The 22,515-nt window shown below is 46.5% G+C and overlaps 1 protein-coding gene, 1 non-coding gene and 1 pseudogene across 2 annotated transcripts; 1 reads left to right on the plus strand and 2 right to left on the minus strand.

The window, feature by feature from the left end:
* The first annotated feature begins 753 nt into the window (after positions 1–753).
* On the plus strand, positions 754–2,379 carry LOC140358140 (E3 ubiquitin-protein ligase TRIM21-like; annotated as a pseudogene).
* A 1,094-nt stretch (positions 2,380–3,473) lies between these two features.
* Positions 3,474–22,348, minus strand: kpnb1 (karyopherin (importin) beta 1). The gene is made up of 22 exons (XM_072442807.1): positions 22,062–22,348; positions 18,730–18,788; positions 18,159–18,341; positions 17,428–17,628; positions 16,909–17,061; positions 16,771–16,830; positions 16,619–16,708; positions 16,436–16,546; positions 15,082–15,183; positions 14,556–14,780; positions 14,001–14,192; positions 13,753–13,883; positions 13,468–13,615; positions 13,271–13,342; positions 11,935–12,079; positions 10,748–10,830; positions 10,130–10,237; positions 9,891–10,034; positions 9,659–9,767; positions 9,220–9,334; positions 8,712–8,873; positions 3,474–7,162 (listed from the first exon to the last, which is right to left on the minus strand). Coding segments are annotated over exons 1-22 (2,634 nt in total). The 5' UTR covers positions 22,102–22,348; the 3' UTR covers positions 3,474–7,161.
* On the minus strand, positions 9,014–9,137 carry LOC140358861 (small nucleolar RNA SNORA79). The gene has a single exon (XR_011926743.1). It is a non-coding gene; the product is annotated as a small nucleolar RNA SNORA79 (small nucleolar RNA).
* Positions 22,349–22,515: the final 167 nt, after the last annotated feature.

The following is a 22,515-nucleotide window of genomic DNA, read 5'->3' on the forward strand; positions in this document are numbered from 1 at the left end:
ATGCGATGCGATTCGTGCGCTAATAAACAAACGCACGTGTGTTGTATCAGTCCAGACGGGAGAGTGCAGAAGCTGAGTTCTCAAATCGCTGTGGATCTGGAACAGTTTTCACTCATGAAAGTTCAAAAGTTTATTAGAATTTAATGTCAAACTGTGAAACTGGAGCAGAATGTAAAAAGGATTTAAATCAATGAATATACTTAAGATTCTATTCCAATGACCAAGAGTCAACAGCTTGTTTTAAATCTATTTGTTCAAATGTCTTATTCTATTAGGAAAATATCACTCGGTCTGGACTTGGTCTGGTTCAGTTTTCTTGACCACATCCTGGAACCTTTCAAAATAAAAGCTCTTTCTCTGACCTTGTCAGGAAGATAAATTCTGTGATTTTTGTGACTTCTCAAACTCTTGAGAGTTCATCTTTATTTGCTGTCGCTGATTCGTTTGCGTCAGTGGTTTAACAAGCCAATCACAGAGCAGCATTGTGGTTTGGGTCAAAGTCAAAACAATTGACCCAAAACAAACATGGCGGCGCCAACGGACGATTTGAGTAAAAAATACAGAACATTTAGTTTGTGACAAACTTGCACACAACTGCACTCTGTTGTGATGCTTCGACCAATCAGAATAAAGTATTGTTTAAACGTCCAGAGGCTGTCGGTCAAAACCTTCTCAGACTGAGTCCTGGAGTTTGACTTTTCTGATGGAAAAGTCTGATTTTAGAGTAACTGATGTTGACCTTGTGTTTCAGAGATGTCCTCCACAAGTGAAAGGAGCTCTGAGGAGACGTTCCTGTGCTCCATCTGTCTGCAGGTGTTCTCTGAGCCAGTGTCCACTCCATGTGGACACAACTTCTGCAAACGCTGCATCTGTGAGGCCTGGGCCCCTTCTATGACAGAAGACCTGAGCTTAGAGTCAACACACTGCTGCGAGAGCTGCTTTCAGAGGCTAAACTGGACAAGAACAAGAGCAGTTCTATGGACGAGATGATGACCTTTAGTGAGGTCCAGTGTGACGTCTGCTCTGAGCCCAAACTGAAGGCCCTGAAGTCCTGCCTGGTCTGTCTGTCCTCGTTCTGTGAGACCCATCTCCAGCCTCATCTCACAGTCGCTTAAAAGACACCAGCTGATGGAGCCTATGGAGAACATGGAAGACAGGATGTGTCCCACACACCAGCGCCCCCTGGAGCTCTTCTGCGGCACTGACCAGAGCTGCGTCTGTACCCTGTGTGTTCTAGAGCACAAGAACCATGAGTTGTTGTCTCTGGAGGAGGCGTGTGAGCGCAGGAGGTCCTCTCTGTTGCACACTCAGGCTCAGAGCCAGCACGTGGTGGAGCAGAGGAGGCTGAAGGTCCAGGAGATCCAGCGCTGTGTGGAGCTCAGTGACACAGAGATCCACAGAGAGAAGGCTGTGGGGCTGCAGACCTTCACTGATCTCATGCAGTCTGTTCAGAGGCGTCAGGACCGGATCTTAGAGGAGCTGCAGGAGAAGCAGAGCCGGAGCCACAAACGAGCCCAGGAGCTGGTGCAGCAGCTGGAACAGGAGATCTGTGAGCTGGAGAAGAGCAGCACTGAGGCGGAGCGGCTCTCACGCTCTCAAGACCCCCTCCACTTTCTACAGCGCTGCCCTGCACTCACGCCCGCTGCTGAGCTGAAGGAGTGGAGCAGCGTGAGCTTTGAGCCGGAGACGTGTGAGGGCAGTGCAGCCCGGGCTCTGTCTGAGCTGGAGAAACATCTCCCTCAAGTCTTTAACAAAGTGTTTAAAGCCGAGCTAAAGAGAGTGCAGCAGTTCGTGGTGGACGTCACTCTGGATCCAGACACTGTTCAACCATGGCTCGTTCTGTCTGAAGATCTCAAACAGGTTCATCACACTGATGTGAGGAAGAAGCTCCCGGAGTTTCCTCTGAGGTTTGATTGTAGTGCTTGTGTTCTGGGAAAGCAGAGTTTCTCCTCAGGCAGGTTTTACTTTGAAGTTCAGGTCAAAGGGAAAACAGACTGGGATTTAGGAGTGGCCCAAGAGTCCATCAATAGGAAGGGAAAGATCACAGCGAGTCCTAAAAATGGATTCTGGTGCATCAGGTTGAGAAACAAAGATGAGTACTTGGCTTGTAAACACTCTCCTGTCCCTCTGTCCCTGCAGCGAGCTCCTCAGAAGGTCGGGGTGTTTGTGGACTATGGTGAGGGTCTGGTCTCCTTTTATGATGCAGATTCTGAAGATCTTCTCTTCTCCTTCAGCGGCTGCTGCTTCAGGGAGAAACTGTTTCCATATTTCAGTCCCTGGTTAAATGCTGGAGGTTCAAACTCTGCTCCTCTGGTCCTCACTGCAGTGGACTTCCAAAGGTCAAAGTGACTAAGAACAAGAAGAAAAGTTCTGAACTTCAGTCAAATGTAACTGTGGATACTTTTTACTCCATTTTGGGTTCTTCTCTTTATTGTTTCAGTTCTTTTAAAATGTTTTAAGGTTTGTTTTAATCCTGTTCATGGTGACCTCCTGTGAGTGGGTTTTGGTTTCAAGTCTCGGCTTTGAGCAAAAAAAATATTATGTATAAAAATGTCAAAAAATAAGAAATGTAATAAGAAATCATAATCAATAAATCTGATTCTTTAATAATTCTCAATCTGTGAAATCTTCTTAAAGTGAGACAGATGTTTTTTTCTTTTTGCTCAGTTTTCTCTCTGGACATTTAACCTTTGACCTTTGATGTGTCCAGTCTTTTCCTCTTCCATTGAATCCACTTGATGTTCCTCATAAAGACATAAAGATCAGGCCTTAAAGTAGCTTTTTTTTTTCCCGTAACGCAGAAGAAAACGCTCTGAAAGACTAATAGTTTTTTCTAAAGATTGATGTCATAAAAGCTGTTACTAAAAGCCGCCGCTAGAGGGCACCAGTAAGCCACATTCAATCTTAAAAGGTTTAGTTTTATTGTAGTATAAACTGAGGAACAAGAGCCAGAGGAACCAGTGGCTGAGGAACCAGAACCAGAGCTTGAAGAACACAAAAGTCTGAAGACTTTGGTTTTTAAACTTAGCAAAAATCTTGAGTTTTGCACCAAATTGAAACAGGTGAATTTTTTTTACAGAAAGTTTGTTTCGCTTTTTGTTTGTATGAAATGGATCCCACTTTCTGATGTAAATGATGACATCACACGGGGAAAATGTCACTTGTACTGAGCCAAAACTCTTTTGTTCAGTCGACACTCTGTAATTCCTCATTTGTCCAGCAGTCTTCCATCGTAAACTCAGATTCAGAAGTAGCATCTGTCGACAAGACTTCATCCAAGAGCCATTCTCAATCTGTGGATCTAGTCTAATTTAGCCCCGCCCACAGAGCCTTTATTCAATTGTTTAAAGTTCAAGTTTCACCAGAAACTAATCTAGACTAGAACCAGGACTGAACCAGGACAAGAACCAGAACCAGGACTAAACCAGGACAAGAACCAGGACTAAACCAGGAGTGAAAAGACACACTGTGGACCAAGTACAATATAGACTTTATTAGTTTTTGCTAAATATGAAACAAAAGCAGATTTAAACTGGTCACATTTGTTTTTGAGTCTGAAAATTCAAATCCAGCCTCTGCGTTCTGATTGGCCGCAGCTCCACGCACAAACCCACGAGAAAGAAGAGACGAAGGGGAGGAGGAGCCCCATCACCGCGGCGACAGAACCGGGAACCACCGGCGGAACCAGAACCCAACATTCAGGAAGAGCGGGGCCAGTGGGATTCTGGGAAATGCAGTTCAGACACAACAGAAACTCCAGGTTCTGACGGACTCTCACGGACATTTTAACGCGGGCCACAATCAGACGTGTCGACGCTGAACTTTTGAGCACTTTGGCGACATTTCTGCAATTCGACGATTCACGTTCGTCTGACACATTTAAAAACTCCACAATATCCAACGCATTGCGCCGCGGCTTCGTGCGCTCATCTGTCGGGACTCATCACCGTTCGCTTTTGAGGCTTCGCGAAATTTAGATGCCGCCAATCATCGACGCCGCCTGAAGGTTCAACCGAGGCTTAAAAACGCCGACGAGTAATGAGAGATATCCAGGCATTAAATACGACCAAACGGATGGAAAGTAGAAGCGACTTGAAAAGCGAGGCGTGTCTCTACGGACCGGAGATGAGCTCCAGATCGTCGCGCAAAAAACAAACACCGGGACACAACGTTTTTTTGTGAAGATCCCCGAGCGACAAAGACAAAGAGCGGATTCATCTATCGCACTTTCAAGTTAGAGACCAGTTTAATGAAAGTGACAAAAACAAGGCGCCTTTTCTGGATCGAAGGAATGCGTTTTTTGTTCTCTTACTGCGACCTGAATAATCGCAATAAACCCGATTATCTCAACATCTCCGGCGTGTGGAAGGCGGTCGAGGCCAGGCTTGGACATGAGGGATGTTCTTTATTTTCACCGATTAATCTTCAGGAAGTCGAGAGTCACTAACCCTGAAGCAGCTCCCCCTGGTGGACACCGAAACCAGCGGCTTTTAAATAGTCTTTGTGGAGGCACAGTCAGTAGTTTGTGTTCCAGAATTTGACGATCTCATTAAGAGTTTGGTTTTGGCTCCACAAACTCAGACTTCAATATCCTTCAAGTACAAATATGTCACGTTAAGAATAAATATTAAGTATACAAAACTGCGACACTTTCGGCGTTTTTGCTTTTCACGAGACGCAACTCATTGAAACTGAAAATTTCGTTCCCGGCAACTGTAACGCAAGACGCACTCTTATTCAGATTCTGTCGACAGTTAACCTTTTCAAACTTCACTTTTGTGTCCGAAAATCCAATCTAAAGTCGGGATCGAGGTAAAAACGTGACGATGTGGTCCAGAGGTCAGATTTATTGACCTCGTTCATGCCTTTAATTAACCACATGGAAAAAAACTGGCTTAAAGCTCAGCGTCTTGTGGCACGAATAAACAACAGCCTCAGAAAGTGGAGCCATAATTAAACTCCAAAGACCTGATTTTAAGGACTTTAAGACATGAGATTATGACAAGTTTATGGAGCAAAAAACAAAGTAATATTAAGATTTATATTGGATTTCTTTCAAAAACAAAAGTCCAATTCTTCAACGTGAACACAAACTATGACATTCCACAGCTTTAACCCTTTGTCCACAGCTTTAACCCTTTGTCCACACATCGACCAGACGAGTGAGATGTTCCTCTCCAGATCGACCTGGCGACTTTATCCGGAGATTGTTTTATGAATTTCCAGCGTTCGAGGAAAGCGAAAAGCCGAAAACGAGGTTGAGGTTCGTCCACAGATTCTGGAACGTTTCAGAGCCAGCGATTCGAGGAAATAACTAGGGCGTTTTTTCCAAAGTTGTATTTCAGAAAACATTTTTTGGTCTTTTATTGCTGCAAGTTTTATCAAATTAAGGCAAGTTTGAACCAATTTCGACCAATTTCTGAACTAAGGCCACAACAAAAGCACGAGAAAGTGAGATCAGAAGTCTGAGGAAAAGAGATAAGTGTTTGAGGATTCTGAACCAGGTCTAAAACAAAGTCCAAACCAGGTCTAAACCGCTTTAAACCATTAAGAACAAGTACTTTATCCAAGAAATAAGTTTTAAACACCTCCAGAAACATTTGAATCCGATCAAAGGTCTAAAGCGGGTCTAAATTGAGTCCTAACCGGGTCTAAAGTGAGTCTAAACCGGGTCTAAAGAGTCTCTAAACCAGGTCCTAACCGGGTCTAAAGCGCAGATGGACTGATCATTGCCAGGTTTGGCGGCTCGGCTCATTTACATGAAGCTCTTGAGAAAAACAAAGCTCTGCACTAATGAGACGTGGCTGCTCCGTCACAGCTTTAAGAGTTTGTAGAAGATTTAAACTGCATAACGAGGGAAACGTTTCAAAAAGCGTCCCTAAACATGGACCGTGCACAAACTAAAAGGATCCCGGGTCTAAACCTGGTAATGCCGTATCCTCAGAGCAGAAGATTGAAAGAAACTGAAGACAGAAGCAGGAAAGATCTGAGCGAGACGACAAAAACTCATCTGAATATTTATTTTGTCACAACTCACAAGAACTTTCTGCATTTTAGATCGAAGAATTCACAAACTAACGATTAGTCATGACTTCTGTTGAACATTCAGACTTTTTAAACGCATTTTAACCAAATAAAAAAAAGGTGTAAATGTGTGACTGAAGGCTTCTAGAGGGAATATCTCTTAATAAAGTATACTATTGATTATGATATTTATCTTTGTTGTAAAAGCTCTTTGCGTGTATTTTGGAGTCCGTTTAGTCCAGACATTAACGTTAAGGTTTGTCATGTCGCCCAGAAACAAGTTTAAGAAATTCAAAAACAGCAAAAATCAAAAAGACTGAAAACGGAAAGAACAAGTTTCAAAAGTTGAAAAGAGAAAAGAAGTCTGGAGTTTTGCCTCGGATTTTGGACCGTTTGTGTTGAAGGTCGGAGAAAGTTGCTGCGGGTGACGGTTTCACGTTTACAGTCGCTCCAAAACTGTGAAATAAGGCAAAAAACGGCATCTGTCTCCACGGCGACGGGCTCCGGGACGTAAACAACGCAGCGGGACTTTTCCGACAGTCGAGCGTTTGACGGAGCAGGAGCCGATTGTGTTTCCGTTTGAGGGATTTTCAGAACAAACAAAAAGGTCCAACAGTTTTCTCAGTGAAACGACAGGACGGGAGGGCATCTGACACATCCTGCCCAGCGTAGACTACTGGAGACGGGAGGGCATCTGACGCGTTGCCGCGGTGACGAGGCTGGTCCTTGGGCTCCTGAGACACGACACTGCGTTGGGAATGTTACGTTTTTATTTATCACACATGGAAAAATAGAACCTGGTACAAACTCTTTTGGGAGAATGGGGCGGCGAGCGGCGGCTTTGGCACCGACGCCAGCGCTCGCCGCGCTTCGCCCGCCGCCATCACAAACTAAAGCTCCGGCGCCGCGGAAAAGTCCAGTCTTTTTTTTATTCCTTCGTCTCTAATGTCGAGGTGGTGCGGCGGGGTCAGGGGTCGTCGCTGCGGAAACCGAAGGTGGTGTGATGTCATCATCCGTCGTCAGTCGCTCACACACACACGCTGCTGCTCGGCTCCACCAATCAGAGGCCGCGCAGGGGCCACGCGGCCCCACAGGAACCAATAGGAAAACACCGCTCTCCTCAAGCTCCACCCCCAATCTGAAATGGGAAACAACCTTATTTAGACCAGAATAACCCTGCCCGCTTAACAATAACCCCGCCCCCGAGCCATGTCCCAAACTTGTTTAAACTCTGGGCAGATCTTTGTTCGGGTGGAAACATAAAAAAAGGGAAAACTTTAAGTCCCTTAAAGTCATCAGTTTAAAAATTGGCTGTATATTATTACCCTTATATTTTCCCCCAGAATGCAGTCTGGTCAGAGCTCGAGCCGAGATTGCAGACCCATTACTTACTTTGTAGTTTACATTTCTTTATCCTATGGGTCAGCATTAGTCATGTGGGTTTACATAAGAGTTAAATCAGATGAAACGTCCCGATACCGAACTCGGAACATTAAAGTGGGAAAAGCATTAGAGCAGGGCTCAGATTAGGGATTTTCCTTGAATTTTTTCAAATTTGTATAGCAATTTGATAATTGCATAGCAAAACACGAAAGTGACTAACAGTCAATATTTTCCATTGATGTATTATTTATTTCAAATGTATTTGTAAACATTCTAATTAATTTTTATTTTTTTTTTAAACTTAGCAAATTAACTTTTAAACACTTTTTAAACTTTTCAAAATAAAATTAGTGTAACATATTAATTAACAGTCAGATGGCCTTATTTACATCTTTCTTCCATATCATCATCAGATGACTCTTTGCAGGAGTATTAAGCTTCTGATGGTAAAATAAAGGTTGCTGTGGTGTCCATCATGGTGTATTTGTGTTATTCAAATTGTACCGCTCTATTTATTCCAGCTATAAAACGTTTCCATTTTTCATTTTGCCATTTGATGACGGTCCCCAAGCACTCGTCTCGACTGCACATTCGGAGCCGTGTGATGCGTTGCGCCCAAAATACGCATCTGAGTTTTAAAACGAGGTTGTCGTCACTTGGCAGTGTAAATATGAGTATTTTGGCATGTGAATGATCTGTAAAGACTATTGTGTTTAGGAGCTATTGACCTCAGAAGTCCGAATCTGTGACGCTAACTTTACAGCACGTGGCTCCTCCCACTTTCAGACTCTCGATCTGTGACAGCAGCGGGACTCGTCATGACAACACAGCGTCCTACATGTGTCATGTCGTTATTGACGATCAGTACTTTTAGGCGCTTTGGTTATACAATTGAACACGCATTTTTGTATCGCAAAAGCTGCGATTCAAAAACACTTTTTTCTGACGAATGCATCGCATTGAGAGAAATTGCGTCGCATTTTGCAATACCACTTATTCGGCCCCCGTACCGCCTGCAGCACTGACAGTCAGTGGGAGCTCCTCAAGGTTTCTACTTTCTCCCACAGGGTTGTAAGTTATTTGTTATTTTCTTCTGTATCTATCTCTGCATCTACCTGCGTTGCATCAATGGAATTTCCCCATGTGGGACAATAAAGGATTATCTTATCTTAATTTTAGGACAGGGTGCGCAGGGACATTTTTCATTGTCGTCCTTCGAGGCGACTGCTGTCATGATTTTGTTACAATACATTGAATTGAAATAGTAGCGGTAGTAGTAGTAAGAACTAGTATATTTTCAGTACCAGGCCTGTGTCTTGAGCTTGCGCAGCTCCTTCGTGGCCCATCCCGCAAGAGTCTTGGTCTTTTGGGTTTTGGAGCGTCGTCCTTCGGTCAAAAGCTCGTTGATCCGCGGCAGATCGTCCACGAGCTTCCCCACGTCCTTCCCAAACGCCACGCACATGTCTCTGTGGAAACAAGGAGAAAACACCAACATCAGACTCATACAGACACTTGCACTTCATGTCACTGAGCCCGTTTCAGTAAAGACAGTTCTGCATCTGCAGTCAGCACAAATAAACAAACGCAATCAGGGTGCAGCGTGGGGGCGTGTGGGGTCGAGCAAAGCCAGGCGCCTGGAGGGAGAGAGCGACTGGGTGAAGCGACCCGTTTGTCTGCGACGCTCTAAAATCCCTCTGCCAGACTCTCGGCAGAGAAAGGAACGAGCGTCGCTGGCAACACAATTCTGCTTCTCGTTACGTCGTGATCGATTCATCTAAACTTATCTCTGTGTGTTTGTATGCGTGGCTTTACCCAATGAGTCCGACAGAGTTTGCCACGACTCCGTCTGAGTGATCCTCGTCCATCGCAATGTGGTCGATGAAAGAGAGGATGAAGGGCACTCGTGGCTGCATCAGCATCACGTCAGCTACAAGAGAAAACGGAACATTTAGGACAGAAACAGAGCAGCTACAAGACATAATCTATGTTTACTGCAGTGGACAAAACCGTAAATGATCAGATCATCATCAGATCATGTTTAGACACATGTTTAGAATGTAGGATCCCGCAAAGCCAGGCGCCCGGAGAGAGCGAGTGACTGAGTGAAGAGACCCGTTTGTCTGTGACGCTCTAAAATCCCCCTGTCAAGACTCTGAGCAGAGAGAGGAACGAGAGTCACTGAGCAAGAGGAATGAGAGAGGAACGATGGCCGCCAAAGTAGAGAGGAACGAGGCTGTGACTCCTGACTCACGGTGGATGACGTTCTCCTGGTCGCCCTTCAGGCCCTGGATGATCCCGGTGTAGGCCTCGAGACAGCCTTCTCTCAGCTCGTTCAGATAGTCCACCATGTCATAGTCCGTCTGCAGAACACAGAAACCATAAGAACAGCCTTAAAACAACCTCGCACAATGCATCATTGTGTACGTGTACGTGTACACACACACACACACACACACACACACACACACACACACACACTTTACCTTGTCGACCTGGGCCTGCGATGCCTGGTCCAGTGTGTCCAGAACCACGGCCAGATACTTCTTAAACTCTCCACCGATGGCCAGAGCGATGTCTCCGAACACAGAGAGGATCTGCGGCTTCACCGACCGATGCACATCCTGGTTCTGAGGGACACGAGTTAAACGAGGAGTTAAAACGGGCCTCAGAGGACACAAGGAGTTAAACGGGCCTCAAGAGACAAATGAACAAACTGACTCACCCTCAGGTTCTCCAGCAGCAGGTTCATGATTTTGTCGCAGTACGGCAGAATGTTGGACATGAGCGCTCGACACAGGTCGCACACCAAACCCACGGCCGCCAAGCAAACCTGAGAAGAACAGGAGAAGGTGAACTACAACTACATATTTTACATGTGTTTTGAGCTTTTACAGGAGAATATTTCATTACTGACTCACAGTTTAACCCTCACTGCAAAAACATTGATGGGATTTTTATCTCAATAATCTACGTTTACTGCAGTGGAGAAAACCGTAAATGATCAGAGACTCCACTTTATCCAGACACATGTTAAAACATAAGTTTAGAATGTAGGATCCCGCAAAGCCAGGCGCCAGGAGAGAGCGAGCGACTGAGTGAAGAGACCCGTTTGTCTGTGACGCTCTAAAATCCCTCTGCCAAACTCTGAGCAGAGAGAGGAACGAGAGTCACTGAGAGGAACGAGAGTCAGAGAGAGGAACGAGAGTCACAGAGAGAGGAACGAGAGTCAGAGAGAGAGGAACGAGCAAGAGAGAGGAACGAGCAAGAGAGAAGGAACAGGAGGTGTACTACAACTGCACCTGAGAGAAGGTAAAAAATGGGAGTCAGAAGTGGCACAAACCTGATACTCAGCGTAGTTTTTGAGTCCGATCACGAGGAACGGTTCAAAGGCGTCCATGTACTTCATAAAGTCTGCTCCCAAAACTGAAACAGAGTCAACGTTAGAGCGGCTGCAAGTGTGACTATTGAGCTCAATATGAATTAATAAAAATAACTATAATAATCTGAGGTTTTACACGTAAGAGTCACATTTTTGGAGAACTCACTAACTGGAAATCACTCATCTGTCAGGTTCATGTCGCATTAAAGGCGCAATGGATTTGAGAACTCAGGCGGAAGTGCACATGCCACTCCCCCGTGCGGACTGATACAACACACACGTGCGTTTGTTTATTAGCGCGAGGGATCGCATCGCATCTTGTCTCCTGTAGATTTCCGTCTTCTTATCTCGAACAGTCTTTCTCAGTCTTCATTTTGTCCCGTACACTGAGGGAACTATATTATGATAGATCAATGCGCTTAGACACGCGGAAACGAGCCGGAAGAGGCTTCAGGTGAGCAGAAGGTGCCTTTTATGATTGATACGTGGCAGGACTAATCGGCAGTCCACGCCACGAGGAAATAAGACTCAGATTTGGGCCAAAAAAAAATCATCCATTAGACTCATATTTAGAGAAATTAGTCTAATGAGGACCTGAATATAGACATATCCAAACACAAAGATACACGTGTGATATGGCAGTCAGCATATTATAACCAGCAATCAAATCTAAATTTCCTGGCCCCGCCCCGCCCTGAAACCTGTGAGACCAGCATCAAAATCACCCGCAAATCACGGCGTGCCAGCTCTCATGTTACAGCGTGGGCACCTGAGGACTGTAAACGTAGTTGGCGCAGCTTGTATTCAGGAGCATTTCAATAAAATATAAAAGGATCCATGAAACAGATTCCCTGGTTTAGATGTGACAGAAACTGGCATCTGTGCTGCTAAAGAGGAATGTGATCTCTTACAGTCCCGTCTTAACAAAATGTAGAAATAATAATGTAATGCAAGAGTCATACATACCCATGATCTGTATTAATAATAATCCTGTATGCTTAAATGTGTTCTCAAAAGCAGCATATGCAAGGTTATTTCAATATAAACCATGTGTATGTATGACTCTTACAAACAAAATTAAAAGCGACGTCTATAAAGTGAGAGCTGTGAGTGTAGTGTCCCAGCAGGACCTGCAAGTGGCACCGTACCTTCGACCAGCGTGGACACCGCCATGAGAGCGTCCTCCTGAACACCTCCAGAACCCGCCGTGCTCTGGAACATTCTGAGCAGAGACTCCATCACCACGTCTGAGATGTGCAGCGCGTCCTGGTGCTGAACCTTACGCAGAACGTTCTAGAACACAAATAAACGATGCATGTGTGATAGAAAAAAAAGACTAAAGACTCGTTACGAGGCACAGCACGTTTTCACAGAACTTTCGATAATTCATGGAGATTACAATATTCTGATGATTATTGTACATTTCAGACAGGTTACAGCACAAAACAATTGTGGATGCAAGTCATTTTGAGTCTGTGACCGAGCTCGATCGTCCTGCAGTAAAGAGGAGCTGTAACCTTAAACTGCTCTGCATCTATTCAAATAAGGCAAGAGTTTTTAATAAGTTGTTTTGCGAGCCCGTCACCATCAAAAACGGAGATTCTAAAATAAAAAAAAAAAAATAAAAAATAAAAATCCTGTTTTCGCGGATTTTCCCCAGTTTTTTTGGCCAAAACCTATTAAAATAAAAATGAATTCTGCACCAGCATCTCCGACAATTTCTGCACAACCTCGAGTTTGTCCGAACGTCAGAGCTTTAAAACTCCACGGCAACCACGGCTCGACTGGTAGATTAACATGAAGGATGCGGGGTGGGCGTGGCTTTGGCTCCATCCATTGAACGAGGAAAAGAATATGCGTCTTGACCGATATCAGAATCATTTTGTTGTTGCCATTTAAGTAGCATGTGGACATGTCCAGCTCCAGCTCGTCTGGAGTCACGCGTTCTCTTCTGACCGCGTGACTACTTGTCCCGATGAGTTGATCTGAGCTGGGCACCACGACTAACTATATAACACTATCTATAATGAAGTAGACAATGTAGAGAGATGGGAGTAGGGCCTATATTCTAAGAATCCAAGAAAATTATTTAGAATAAAACATTTTTTTTAAATTCACCTCCGACTTTTGGAAGGTAGAAATGTGATTTGATAATTGGAAAATAAAATTGTATTTTTATTTTGTCCTCCCTTTTAAAAATGCCAAGGAAAATCCACGAAACAAATAAAAAAACTCTTAACAGCCACTGCAGAAAAGACCATCAGATCAGAGTCGTTCATCTCAAAGCCACAAGACAATAGCAGAAGAACAGATGGTGGTTTAAGGGTTAATCTGCCTTCTGTTTTAAGTGAGAAAATAAGACAAATGCTAATCGGATTTTAACAGGTAAGAATGACTCATAACGAGGCATTAGCAAGTGAACAAAGGTGGGGCAGGTTCAGGTTGAGCTCTTTAAGGGCAGGGCAGAACAGTTATGAGCCTGACCTGGAGCGTGGCACAGAGGAGCGACTGCAGGTCGTTGTACTGCATCCGGTCTGACGTGCTCTGGATGTGGGACTGAAACACAAGAGCTTCATTTTAAAAACACATCCAGGAGCAAAAAACATCTGAACTGCACAGACATCAGATCTGTTCAGAGGGTGGACTGCAGAGCTTCCACAGAGCAGTGCAGTGTTCCTCACCTCCATCTGAAGCACGTGCCGGAGCCGCTCCATGATCACCAGTGTGATCTTCTGCACCGCCGGGTAACAGTCTTTAGCGCTGTTCTTCACGATCTCCATCAGAGCCTCGTACGCCGCAGAGCGCAGGTTGTTCTGGTGTCCATCTGGTCTGAAAACACACGGGAAGGTCACATAGAAAAGCGTCGGGCCAAAGTGTGGTAGAACGACCGGGCTCAAAAGACCAAGGCGACCACAGTTTAATGAGCCTCTAGCGGCGCAACGATAGTCTATATAATATTAACTCACCGGTCTGTGGTCTCCAACAGCTTCTCCACGATGAGCTCGAAGGTGGAGGACAAACAGTACGTGGCCGGCTCCTCCTGCTCCTCTGCGGCTTCTGTGGCTTCATACGCCGCCTCAGCCAGCGACGAGAACGCCTGAGGACAAGAACACAGAACATCACACACGGTTCAGCCAGCGACGAGAACGCCCGAGGACAAGAACACAGAACGGCTCATACTTTCAGAAGTGCGAGGACATTCAGGTGTTCTTACCCAGCACACGTTGGAGGCGACTCGCGGCTCTGCGCTCAGGCCGTCGATCAGACACTGCAGCAGAGGAGCCAGGTACAGGTCGTTTATGGCCGCCTCCGGCATCAGCTCACAGATCCTGCCCACCGTCCAGGCCGTGGTGTCCCGGACCACCACAGACGGGTCTTTCATCAGCTCGATCATCGTGGGCATGCCCTGGAGACGAGAGAGAAGAGGCATGAGTGAGAGAAGAAGCAAGTCTGTGTGATCCCTCATTCGTCCAGCTCGTTTGAGTGAGTCAGTTTATCGTTTTCTATCCGGTCGACATCAGGGACTTGAGCCCACTCCAAAGACCCCGAGTCTTTGACCTCATGTCATATCTCATAAAGCTGACCTGTACAATGGTGAAACTGGTGTAAGTTACCCGAACAAAGGGTTAAAGCGGAGTAAGTTACCCGTATGAAGGGTTAAAGCGGAGTAAGTTACGCGAAAGAAGAATTAAACTGGTGTAACTGACCCGAACGAAGGGTTAAACTGGTGTAACTGACCAGTATGAAGGGTTAAACCAGTGCAAGTTACCTGAATGATGATGGGCTTGAGGTGGTTGAGCTCCGGACCTTCCAGGATGGAGCCAAAGGCCATGACGGAGGCGTCCCTATATCTCCAGTCCGGATGTTTGATGTTCTCCTTGATGAAGGGCAGAACGTGAGGAACCACATCGTCCTCGCAGCACGTGGCCAGCAGCATGAGGCAAACGCCGGCCGCTTTACAGGGATTCCAGTCGTCATCGTCGTCGTTCTCGTCCTGAGACAGAAACAACTGATGTTCAGCAGCTCCACACTACTTCTCCTGAACTACTGACAGAACACCTCGTATTTCAAACTCTAGAGGTGGATTTTTAACGAACTGGACAATTGTGTTTCATCTTATTGCGTTTATCATTTTTGTTTCCTTCTTTTTACATTGAATGACTACTGAAGACACCATATGAAGCAAAATGTGTGGAATTAAAGAAAATGTGAAGCTAATAAACACGTTTTGTATTTGTAGATTCCTTTTCTTTGCGTCTCTGGAACAGTTCCCCCCCTCCCGTTGCGTCAAGTACCTGTTTGGTGAGGGTCTGCGTGAGGATGGGCACCAGGTACTGCAGCGCTCCCTTGGCGTAGAACTTACTGGTGTGCTCCGGGGGGCGCCCTTGCTCCGTGGCCTGAGACAGACGGGATGAAACCATAAGGAGGCTTTAAGGTCAAAGTGCACTGACAACATAAAGAAAAATGTGTTTGTTTTATGCAATAATCAGATCAGTGTAGGTCAGAGTACTCCTAAAAAGTATCTAGTTACTCTATGTAATGTGTTTGCTGTAACCCGACCGACCCGATATAAAACTAGCCGACTGAAACGCAACAGGCTGCGAAATAGATGGGGGGCCGGGGCCGCCAGAATCTTTTATTGTACTAATATTTCGCGCTGGTGAATTTATATACAGTGAACCCTCGTTTTTCGCGGGGGTTACGTTCCAAAACGAACCTGCGATAGGCAAAATACGCGAAGTAGAAACCTTTATTTTTTTTTACAGTTATTATACAATGAAATACTCCATAAACATTGAAGCTCTCACGCGCGCTCTCACCGGCCTCGCAAACTTCAATTTGGCAAGTGGTTTTACGTATGTGTACATATTAATCCATAACGTTATTGACACACGGGTAGAGAAGACGCGGAGAGACTGTTTAGCCAATCAGAATGCAGATCACAATGCATGATGAAAATCCGCGAAGCAGCGAGACCGCGAAAAGTGAACCGCGTTATAGCGAGGGATCACTGTATTTCATCCCAAGGGACGAATAACGCATTGCGCAACGCATATGCGCTAACAATTTCGGTCCTCCAGATGCTGCTGTAATAAACAGAACATGCAGGAGGGAACCCATATTGCCTTCTACCTGATGGTTTGGCTGTCAGCGCCACTGCCCTGGCCACCGCTCATGCCGTTCTGCGTCATGGTGTGGCTTCATGTTAAATTTGACCTGCGCTTTGCATTCTGGGAGGGAAACACGCCCAGCAGCATCATCAAAAACAAACATGGCGGCGCCCGTCTCCCCCGCATGTTCCCCCCCCGCTCGCCTTCGCTACCAGAATAAAGGATAATGGCGTACAAAAAGGTCGATTGAAATATCTTAAAATCGGGAGATTTAGTCTCCCTATCGAGTTGATCGAGACGTTTTCCGTCATTGACTGTTGAAGCCTGACCCCTGGTGGTCACTCCGAGTCAATAAATGGCAACAATTTGGATATTTTTTTATGCCTTCAAAGTAAAAAGAATTTACCTATTTTGGGTCGGACAATTTATTTGGGGCAGCCCGATTAGAACTAGATAAAATGGAATAATAATGAGCAAGAAGATCCAAGTTAGTCTGAAGGCTTGAGTACTTCAGGGCGGGTAGGAGATGTTGGAGTACCTCAGACGCCTCGATGGCCAGGTCCATCTCTTCGTCACAGACGTTGGACCAGAACTCGATTCCCTGCAGAGCCACTTCATCGATGTCGCTCTTCATTGCCTCGATCGTGATCTGCAGCATTCACAAACACGTTAATGCATCTGTCGCACTATAAAAGAGTAAAAAAGGAGAGATTGTACTCACAGCAAAGAGCGCGGGGCCCATGTACGTCTCCATGTACTGATAATACAGAGACATGATCTTCACCAAGTTCTGCAGCGCTGCCACTCGCACCTGAAAAACACGTAATTTAAAAAGAGTTTGTTCAAAGTCCTGGAGCTGAGTATAAGACTTACCCTGGTGTCTGGACACTGCGTGGCCTCACACACCACCTGCATGATGAAGTGACGCTCCGACTGAGACACACAAATACACACGTTACACCAAGAGACACAGGCGTAGTACTGTCATGTATGCAGTAGATGTATTTGTACCTCTCTGTCAAAGTTAGCCTTGGTAAACTCCAGAGAGTTGAGCAGAGCGTTAGTGGCTGCAAGCTTCACATTGTTGCTGGGTTCTTCTTTCCTCATGCCCTGGATGATTGCCGTGAGGATCTGATTTGCTTTCTCCTGAAGATGCTCTGGATCCTGCACAAACACACATATGGGCACACGAGCACACACGAGCGCACACACACGAGCACACACGAGCGCACACACACACACACACACGAGCGCGCACACACACACAAGCGCGCGCACACACACACACACAAGCGCGCGCACACACACAAGCGCGCGCACACACACAAGCGCGCGCACACACAAGCGCGCGCACACACAAGCGCGCACACACACACACACAAGCGCGCACACACACACACACAAGCGCGCACACACACACACACAAGCGCGCACACACACACACACACACACGAGCGCACACACACACACACACGAGCGCACACACACACGCGCGCACACACACACGCGCGCACACACACACGCACTCACTATGTCCTGGCAGATGTATCCGATGGCCTCTAGCGTGCTCTCCCTCATGTGCTCGGTGGACTGAGGGTTAGTCATGTTCTTCACCAGCTCCTGGACCAGGTCAGGCCACTGAGACACTGGGATCTCTGCACAGGCGATGCCAGCCACGCACTGAGAGGCCGAGCTGGGCCGATAGTTCTCTGTGCCCAGGGTCTGCAGAACCTGAGGAACCAGAACGTGAGAGAACGTCAGGCGCCAGAGTGCCACAATGTCAGTGCAGCCTCTCTTTCTACTGTAAGAAACTTTGGACCTCTCGCTTACAAATCAGGCCTGTACAGCGGCCTACTTCCACCTGTGTACTAGAGCTAAAATCAGAAAGCTGAAACATGTATCCATGCATTAGACTCCTGTAACTCACTGCTTGTGTCCTAAAAGCTCCATAAAAAGGCTTTCAACTGGTTCAAAATGCAGCAGCAAGATTACTAACAGGAACTAAAAGAAGAGAACACATTACGCCGGTGCTGGAGTCTCTTCACTGGCTCCTGTCAGACCTAAAAAGCCATAAATGACATGGCCCCACCCTACCTCAAAGAACCGTATCATCCAAACAGCGTGGGAGGGATTAAGGACAGAGGATGCTGGGACATTTATCCATTTCATATGAATGTCGTTTGATCCACTTCCCTTTTCGACCTCCAGGAAACTGCTGTTGTGACTTTGCGCGTTACAAAAAAGAAGAATCTGAGTCTTACGTATTTCTTGATCTCCTTCCGTGCGTTGGCGTCGATGGCGAGCCACCTCTGTTGATACGTGGCTTTGAGCTCAGGGTCTTTGGACGTCACAGAGTTCTTGATCTGGAGCCCAGCGGCGACTCGAGCCACCTGAGTGTTTCCCGGGTTCGCCAGCACTTTGGACAGCTCCACCAGGAACAGAGGCTGGAGACGGGTCAGAGAGGAGACGAGAGGGTCATAGGGGAGACGAGAGGGTCATAGGGGAGACGAGAGGGTCATAGGGGAGACGAGAGGGCCATAGGGGAGACGAGAGGGTCACAGCGGGGTCAGAGGGGAGACCAAAGGGTCACAGCGGGATGAGAGGGGAGACCAGAGGGTCACAGCGGGGTCGTCAGAGGGGTCAAAGGGGAGACCAGAGGGTCAGAGGGGTCAAAGGGGAGACCAGAGGGTCAGAGGGGTCAAAGGGGAGACCAGAGGGTCAGAGGGGTCAAAGGTCAGAGGGGTCAAAGGGGAGACCAGAGGGTCAGAGGGGTCCAAAGGGGAGACCAGAGGGTCAGAGGGGTCAAAGGGGAGACCAGAGGGTCAGACTCACCAGGTTTTCCATCGCCGCTTGCTCCAGAAACTTCTGCGCCGCCTCCAGTTCATTTCGGTCTGAAACAGAAATATTAATTATTTTCACATTTTATAGAACGAAAATCAGGCTCAGACCAGAGCTGCAAGACATTATTATTATTAAACAAACGATTTTTTCTACTGAACAGTGAGATTTATCAAACAAATAACCATATACCTAAAGAGTCGACTAGACTGATGTTTACTTTACAAACATCGACAAATTAAAGACTTATATTTTTGACTCCATTCATCACCTGCATTTTATTATTCATTAATAATTTGTTTCACAAAAAGGTTGAATAATATGATTCTTTATTGATAACGTTCATTGAGCCATTTAATTATAGCAGATATTTGGCGCTTACGTTTATTGTAAAATTAAATTTGAACTGAAAGAGTGCAATAAGTCTTTGCTCTTCTCGTCAGGGATGTCACGATGCAAGAAATCACAATTTATTGATTATTCACAATTAGTGAGAAACTTAAGACTGAAATCTTTAGTTTCCCATCATTGACCAACACGTTTATCCCAGCCTTAGGAAATAAACTTTCTGAAAGACTTCTCATTTTTGGACTCCAGACTGTGTCTCAAATGGCCAGTATTCTTTTGCAGTCCTTATTATATTCACATTTGTGACAGATCTGTCACTACTGACAAACTGAAGAAAAATCACACGTGACAGAACCTTGTGTTTCTCCTCTTCAGAGTAAATCAGCTTTAAATACAGAGTCACTCAAAATCAAAACTAAAATTGAGCCGGTGCAATTATCAAATCGAAGGCCATCATTATTAGATCGAATGTCCTGTGTTTTTATAAAAAACTTGTTCCTGGAGTTCAGATTTCAGCTTCAGGACGAGTTTAAAACCTGCACTTTGAAAAGAAACAAGTAACAAATGTAAACGGTTTTCTTAAACATTGTAGTACATTCTTTTCAAAGCCGTGCAGTAACGTCACAATAATCAAATATCACTCGATTCTACAAAAATAAGTTTCACGTTGGTTCCGACAAAGCTCCAGAACGTTATAAAACCTGCTCAGGAAAAATGCCATTTTGTCCCGACTGAGGATCTAATTTCGATTCCAGTTGAAGAAAACGATTACTCTTAAAAACATCCGAGACTGAAACTTTACACTGATCCCAGAATCAGCGCCTAAGCACAAGTTTGTAGAGTCTAAACTGCGTCTTAAACTCCAGATTTTTGGCATCGATACTCGTTCAAATGAGCATCTTGGTCCGATACTATTTTTAAAATCAGATTTTCTTTCTTTGACTGTGGTGAGACTTTCAGCTCCAGCCCGTGCCTTCATTTTCCCGCTTTAGTGCAGATAAATCCTCACAATTCACATCATCGGTCGTCCGCTTTGCCTTCAAACATGTGACGGAGACACACAAACGCGTCTCGTTAAACCCACAGCATCTTTCGCCGCGACACTAATCGATTTTATGATTAGTTCGATCACGTCAGACCGGTTTCTCCGCAAAGCATTAGACGCGTTTATAGAAAAAACAAAAGTTTGGGATTTCAGACCTTCAGCGAAAACATACAGGTCTGACTTTAAGACACCCTAATCGAACGTAAAGCGCCAGAGAACCTCCGACTGTAAAAAAAACATGACAATATTGCACGTTTCCCTCTGGTTCAGAGGTCACAGGACGTCGCCGTTTACGTCTGTCGCGTTTTTCAACAGCGTTTGTATCGTTTTCACAAATGGCAGGTCTCATTTCGCTCGAGGCCTGGGAAACAAGTTTGAGCAGAAACTGGACGCACCTTTGGCTGCCGGCCCACAGTTTGAGACGCGACGGGGACTCAGAACCAACGCAGTGTTTAAACCAACGAGACGGTTCCAAGCGCTCCATCACCACGACGCACGGACGGAACGATGACGATGATGTGAAATACTAAGCTAAATACTCATGTCGAGTTTGTAAAGACTTAAAACCATAAGTACTTTGATTATTTACTTCCAGTGTAGAAATGTCAGTTTGCTTTTCCATCACAAAGGATGGAAATGCACTATTTTCTAGCCTCAAAATTGTATTAGAGCTTCACAAACGTATAATTACTGTTAAAGTGTAATATATATGTAGATAAAAGTAAAAGCGATTGTGGGCTCAACATTGCTGTGAGTATTTGTCCAGTAAAGGCTAAAAATAATCTAAAAAATGCAAAGTGTGTGTCGTAATGTGCTGTTAAATCTCCAGTAAATGCAGTAAAACCCAGTGTCCAATGTGTTCAAAGCAGTTCCGACGTCACTCACGTGTATCAGAGCTTTCACTGCCACTAAACCATTCTGTGACATTCTGAGTTTAATCCCACTTTCTGCATTTATGTTTCACTCAAACTTTTGACTCCGTTCTGGACATTAGAATTAGTGTGATTAAGCTTGTGCGCAGTGACCCAAAAGCCGTGGCTGTTCCTGGTTCTGACGCCGTTACCGGGCTGTCACAAACACACTCGGGACACGCACAAAGCACCGCCCGGGCGTTTCCACCGGCGCTGCGGACACTACGGAGCCCGCATTTGTGTTATTAAAGGCTGAAGCGGCAAAACGAGGCGTGGAGCTGTTAGCCGCCTGGAGCCGTTAGCCGCACCGAGAATAACGTTGCAATAAGACATAAAACGCATGCATGGTGAGCGGGTGTGACACGTTTGTAGCTCCGCGTGCACTTGGGTCAGCAGCGGAGCGGTGTGCCCGGGGTGGAGTCCCTCGCAGCGGCCTCAGGGCAGCGGTGGCCGGGACATGCGTGTGACGCGGCTAACGTTAGCACGGAGCGGGGCTAAGCTAACAGGCGTGGGCAGAGGTTTCAGCAGGTGTCCCCGGGCAGGGCGCTTCTCTGCCCGGCTTGAGAGACGCACAGGCCATGGGTAACACCACCACAGTCCCGGGACACACGCCGCAGCATCGTGAGCTCACACCGGCACCGGGCTCAGAGTGAAGCCCGGGGACGTGATGAGATCTGCTGCGTTCTGCGACAGCTCAGGCCGCTGGAGCTTTAGCAGCAGCGGTTAGCATCTGAGGCTAATGACAGTCCCCAGACGCTTTTGCGCTAAGATGAGCCTTAGCCCCGGGCTTTAGCTGCGCAGACCGGAGCGTCCCGTCACACACGCCGAGAGGGACGCCCCATCTGCGGCGTACCACACAAACAGAGCCCCGCTGTAGCTTTAGCCGCGTTTAGCATCCGCGATTAGCATGTGCGGCTAACGTCACACTTCCGTCCCGCCGCTGCCGAAGCCGCGGCACCGGGACGTACCCGGGCCCGGCTCCAGGCCTTGGCTCCGGGCCCCCCACTCTTGCGCACACTCACCGGGGGACACCGTCTTCTCCAGGATCGTGATGAGCTCCATGGCGGCCGTTGCGGTTCGCTCGGGAGTCGGCTCGGGAGGAAGAGTCGTGCTACTGCTACTGCTGCTGCCGGTGTCGGTCCTCGAGGCGGGTCGGAGCGTTTCAGGCGGTCAGTTTTGCTCCGGTGCGGGGCGGTGTCCGGTTCTCGCGGGCTTCTCTCGGGTTTGGTCGCTGCCACAGGCTCCGCAGCCCGGTACGCGCTTCACGGTGACGCTCCGGTGCAAAAGGCCGCGCGCTGCTCTCCCGCGGAAGGATATCACGCAATCACGTCTTTACGTCACCGCGTCGCGCCACATGTGTTTTGAAGAGTCACAGAAAGTAGAATAAATATGAAATTCAGAATGTTTACGATTACAGAACCAACTTTAACAGGCGTTCAATAATAAACTGGCATTGTATCTAAATGCCTTTGATAA

The sequence above is a fragment of the Eucyclogobius newberryi genome, unplaced genomic scaffold, assembly GCF_026437365.1.
Source record: "Eucyclogobius newberryi isolate DKJ021-1_F unplaced genomic scaffold, fEucNew1.0.hap1 SCAF_13, whole genome shotgun sequence".
In the NCBI taxonomy this organism is placed as follows: domain Eukaryota; kingdom Metazoa; phylum Chordata; class Actinopteri; order Gobiiformes; family Gobiidae; genus Eucyclogobius; species Eucyclogobius newberryi.

Coding starts and splice junctions, on each gene's coding strand:
- kpnb1 (XM_072442807.1), bottom strand. CDS start 22,101: ATGGAGCTCATCACGATCCTGGAGAAGACGGTGTCCCCCG. Junction 15,184..16,435: donor TGGCCATCGAGGCGTCTGAG/GTACTCCAACAT, acceptor CGTCTGTCTCAG/GCCACGGAGCAAGGGCGCCC. Junction 13,343..13,467: donor GGCACGTGCTTCAGATGGAG/GTGAGGAACACT, acceptor CTTGTGTTTCAG/TCCCACATCCAGAGCACGTC.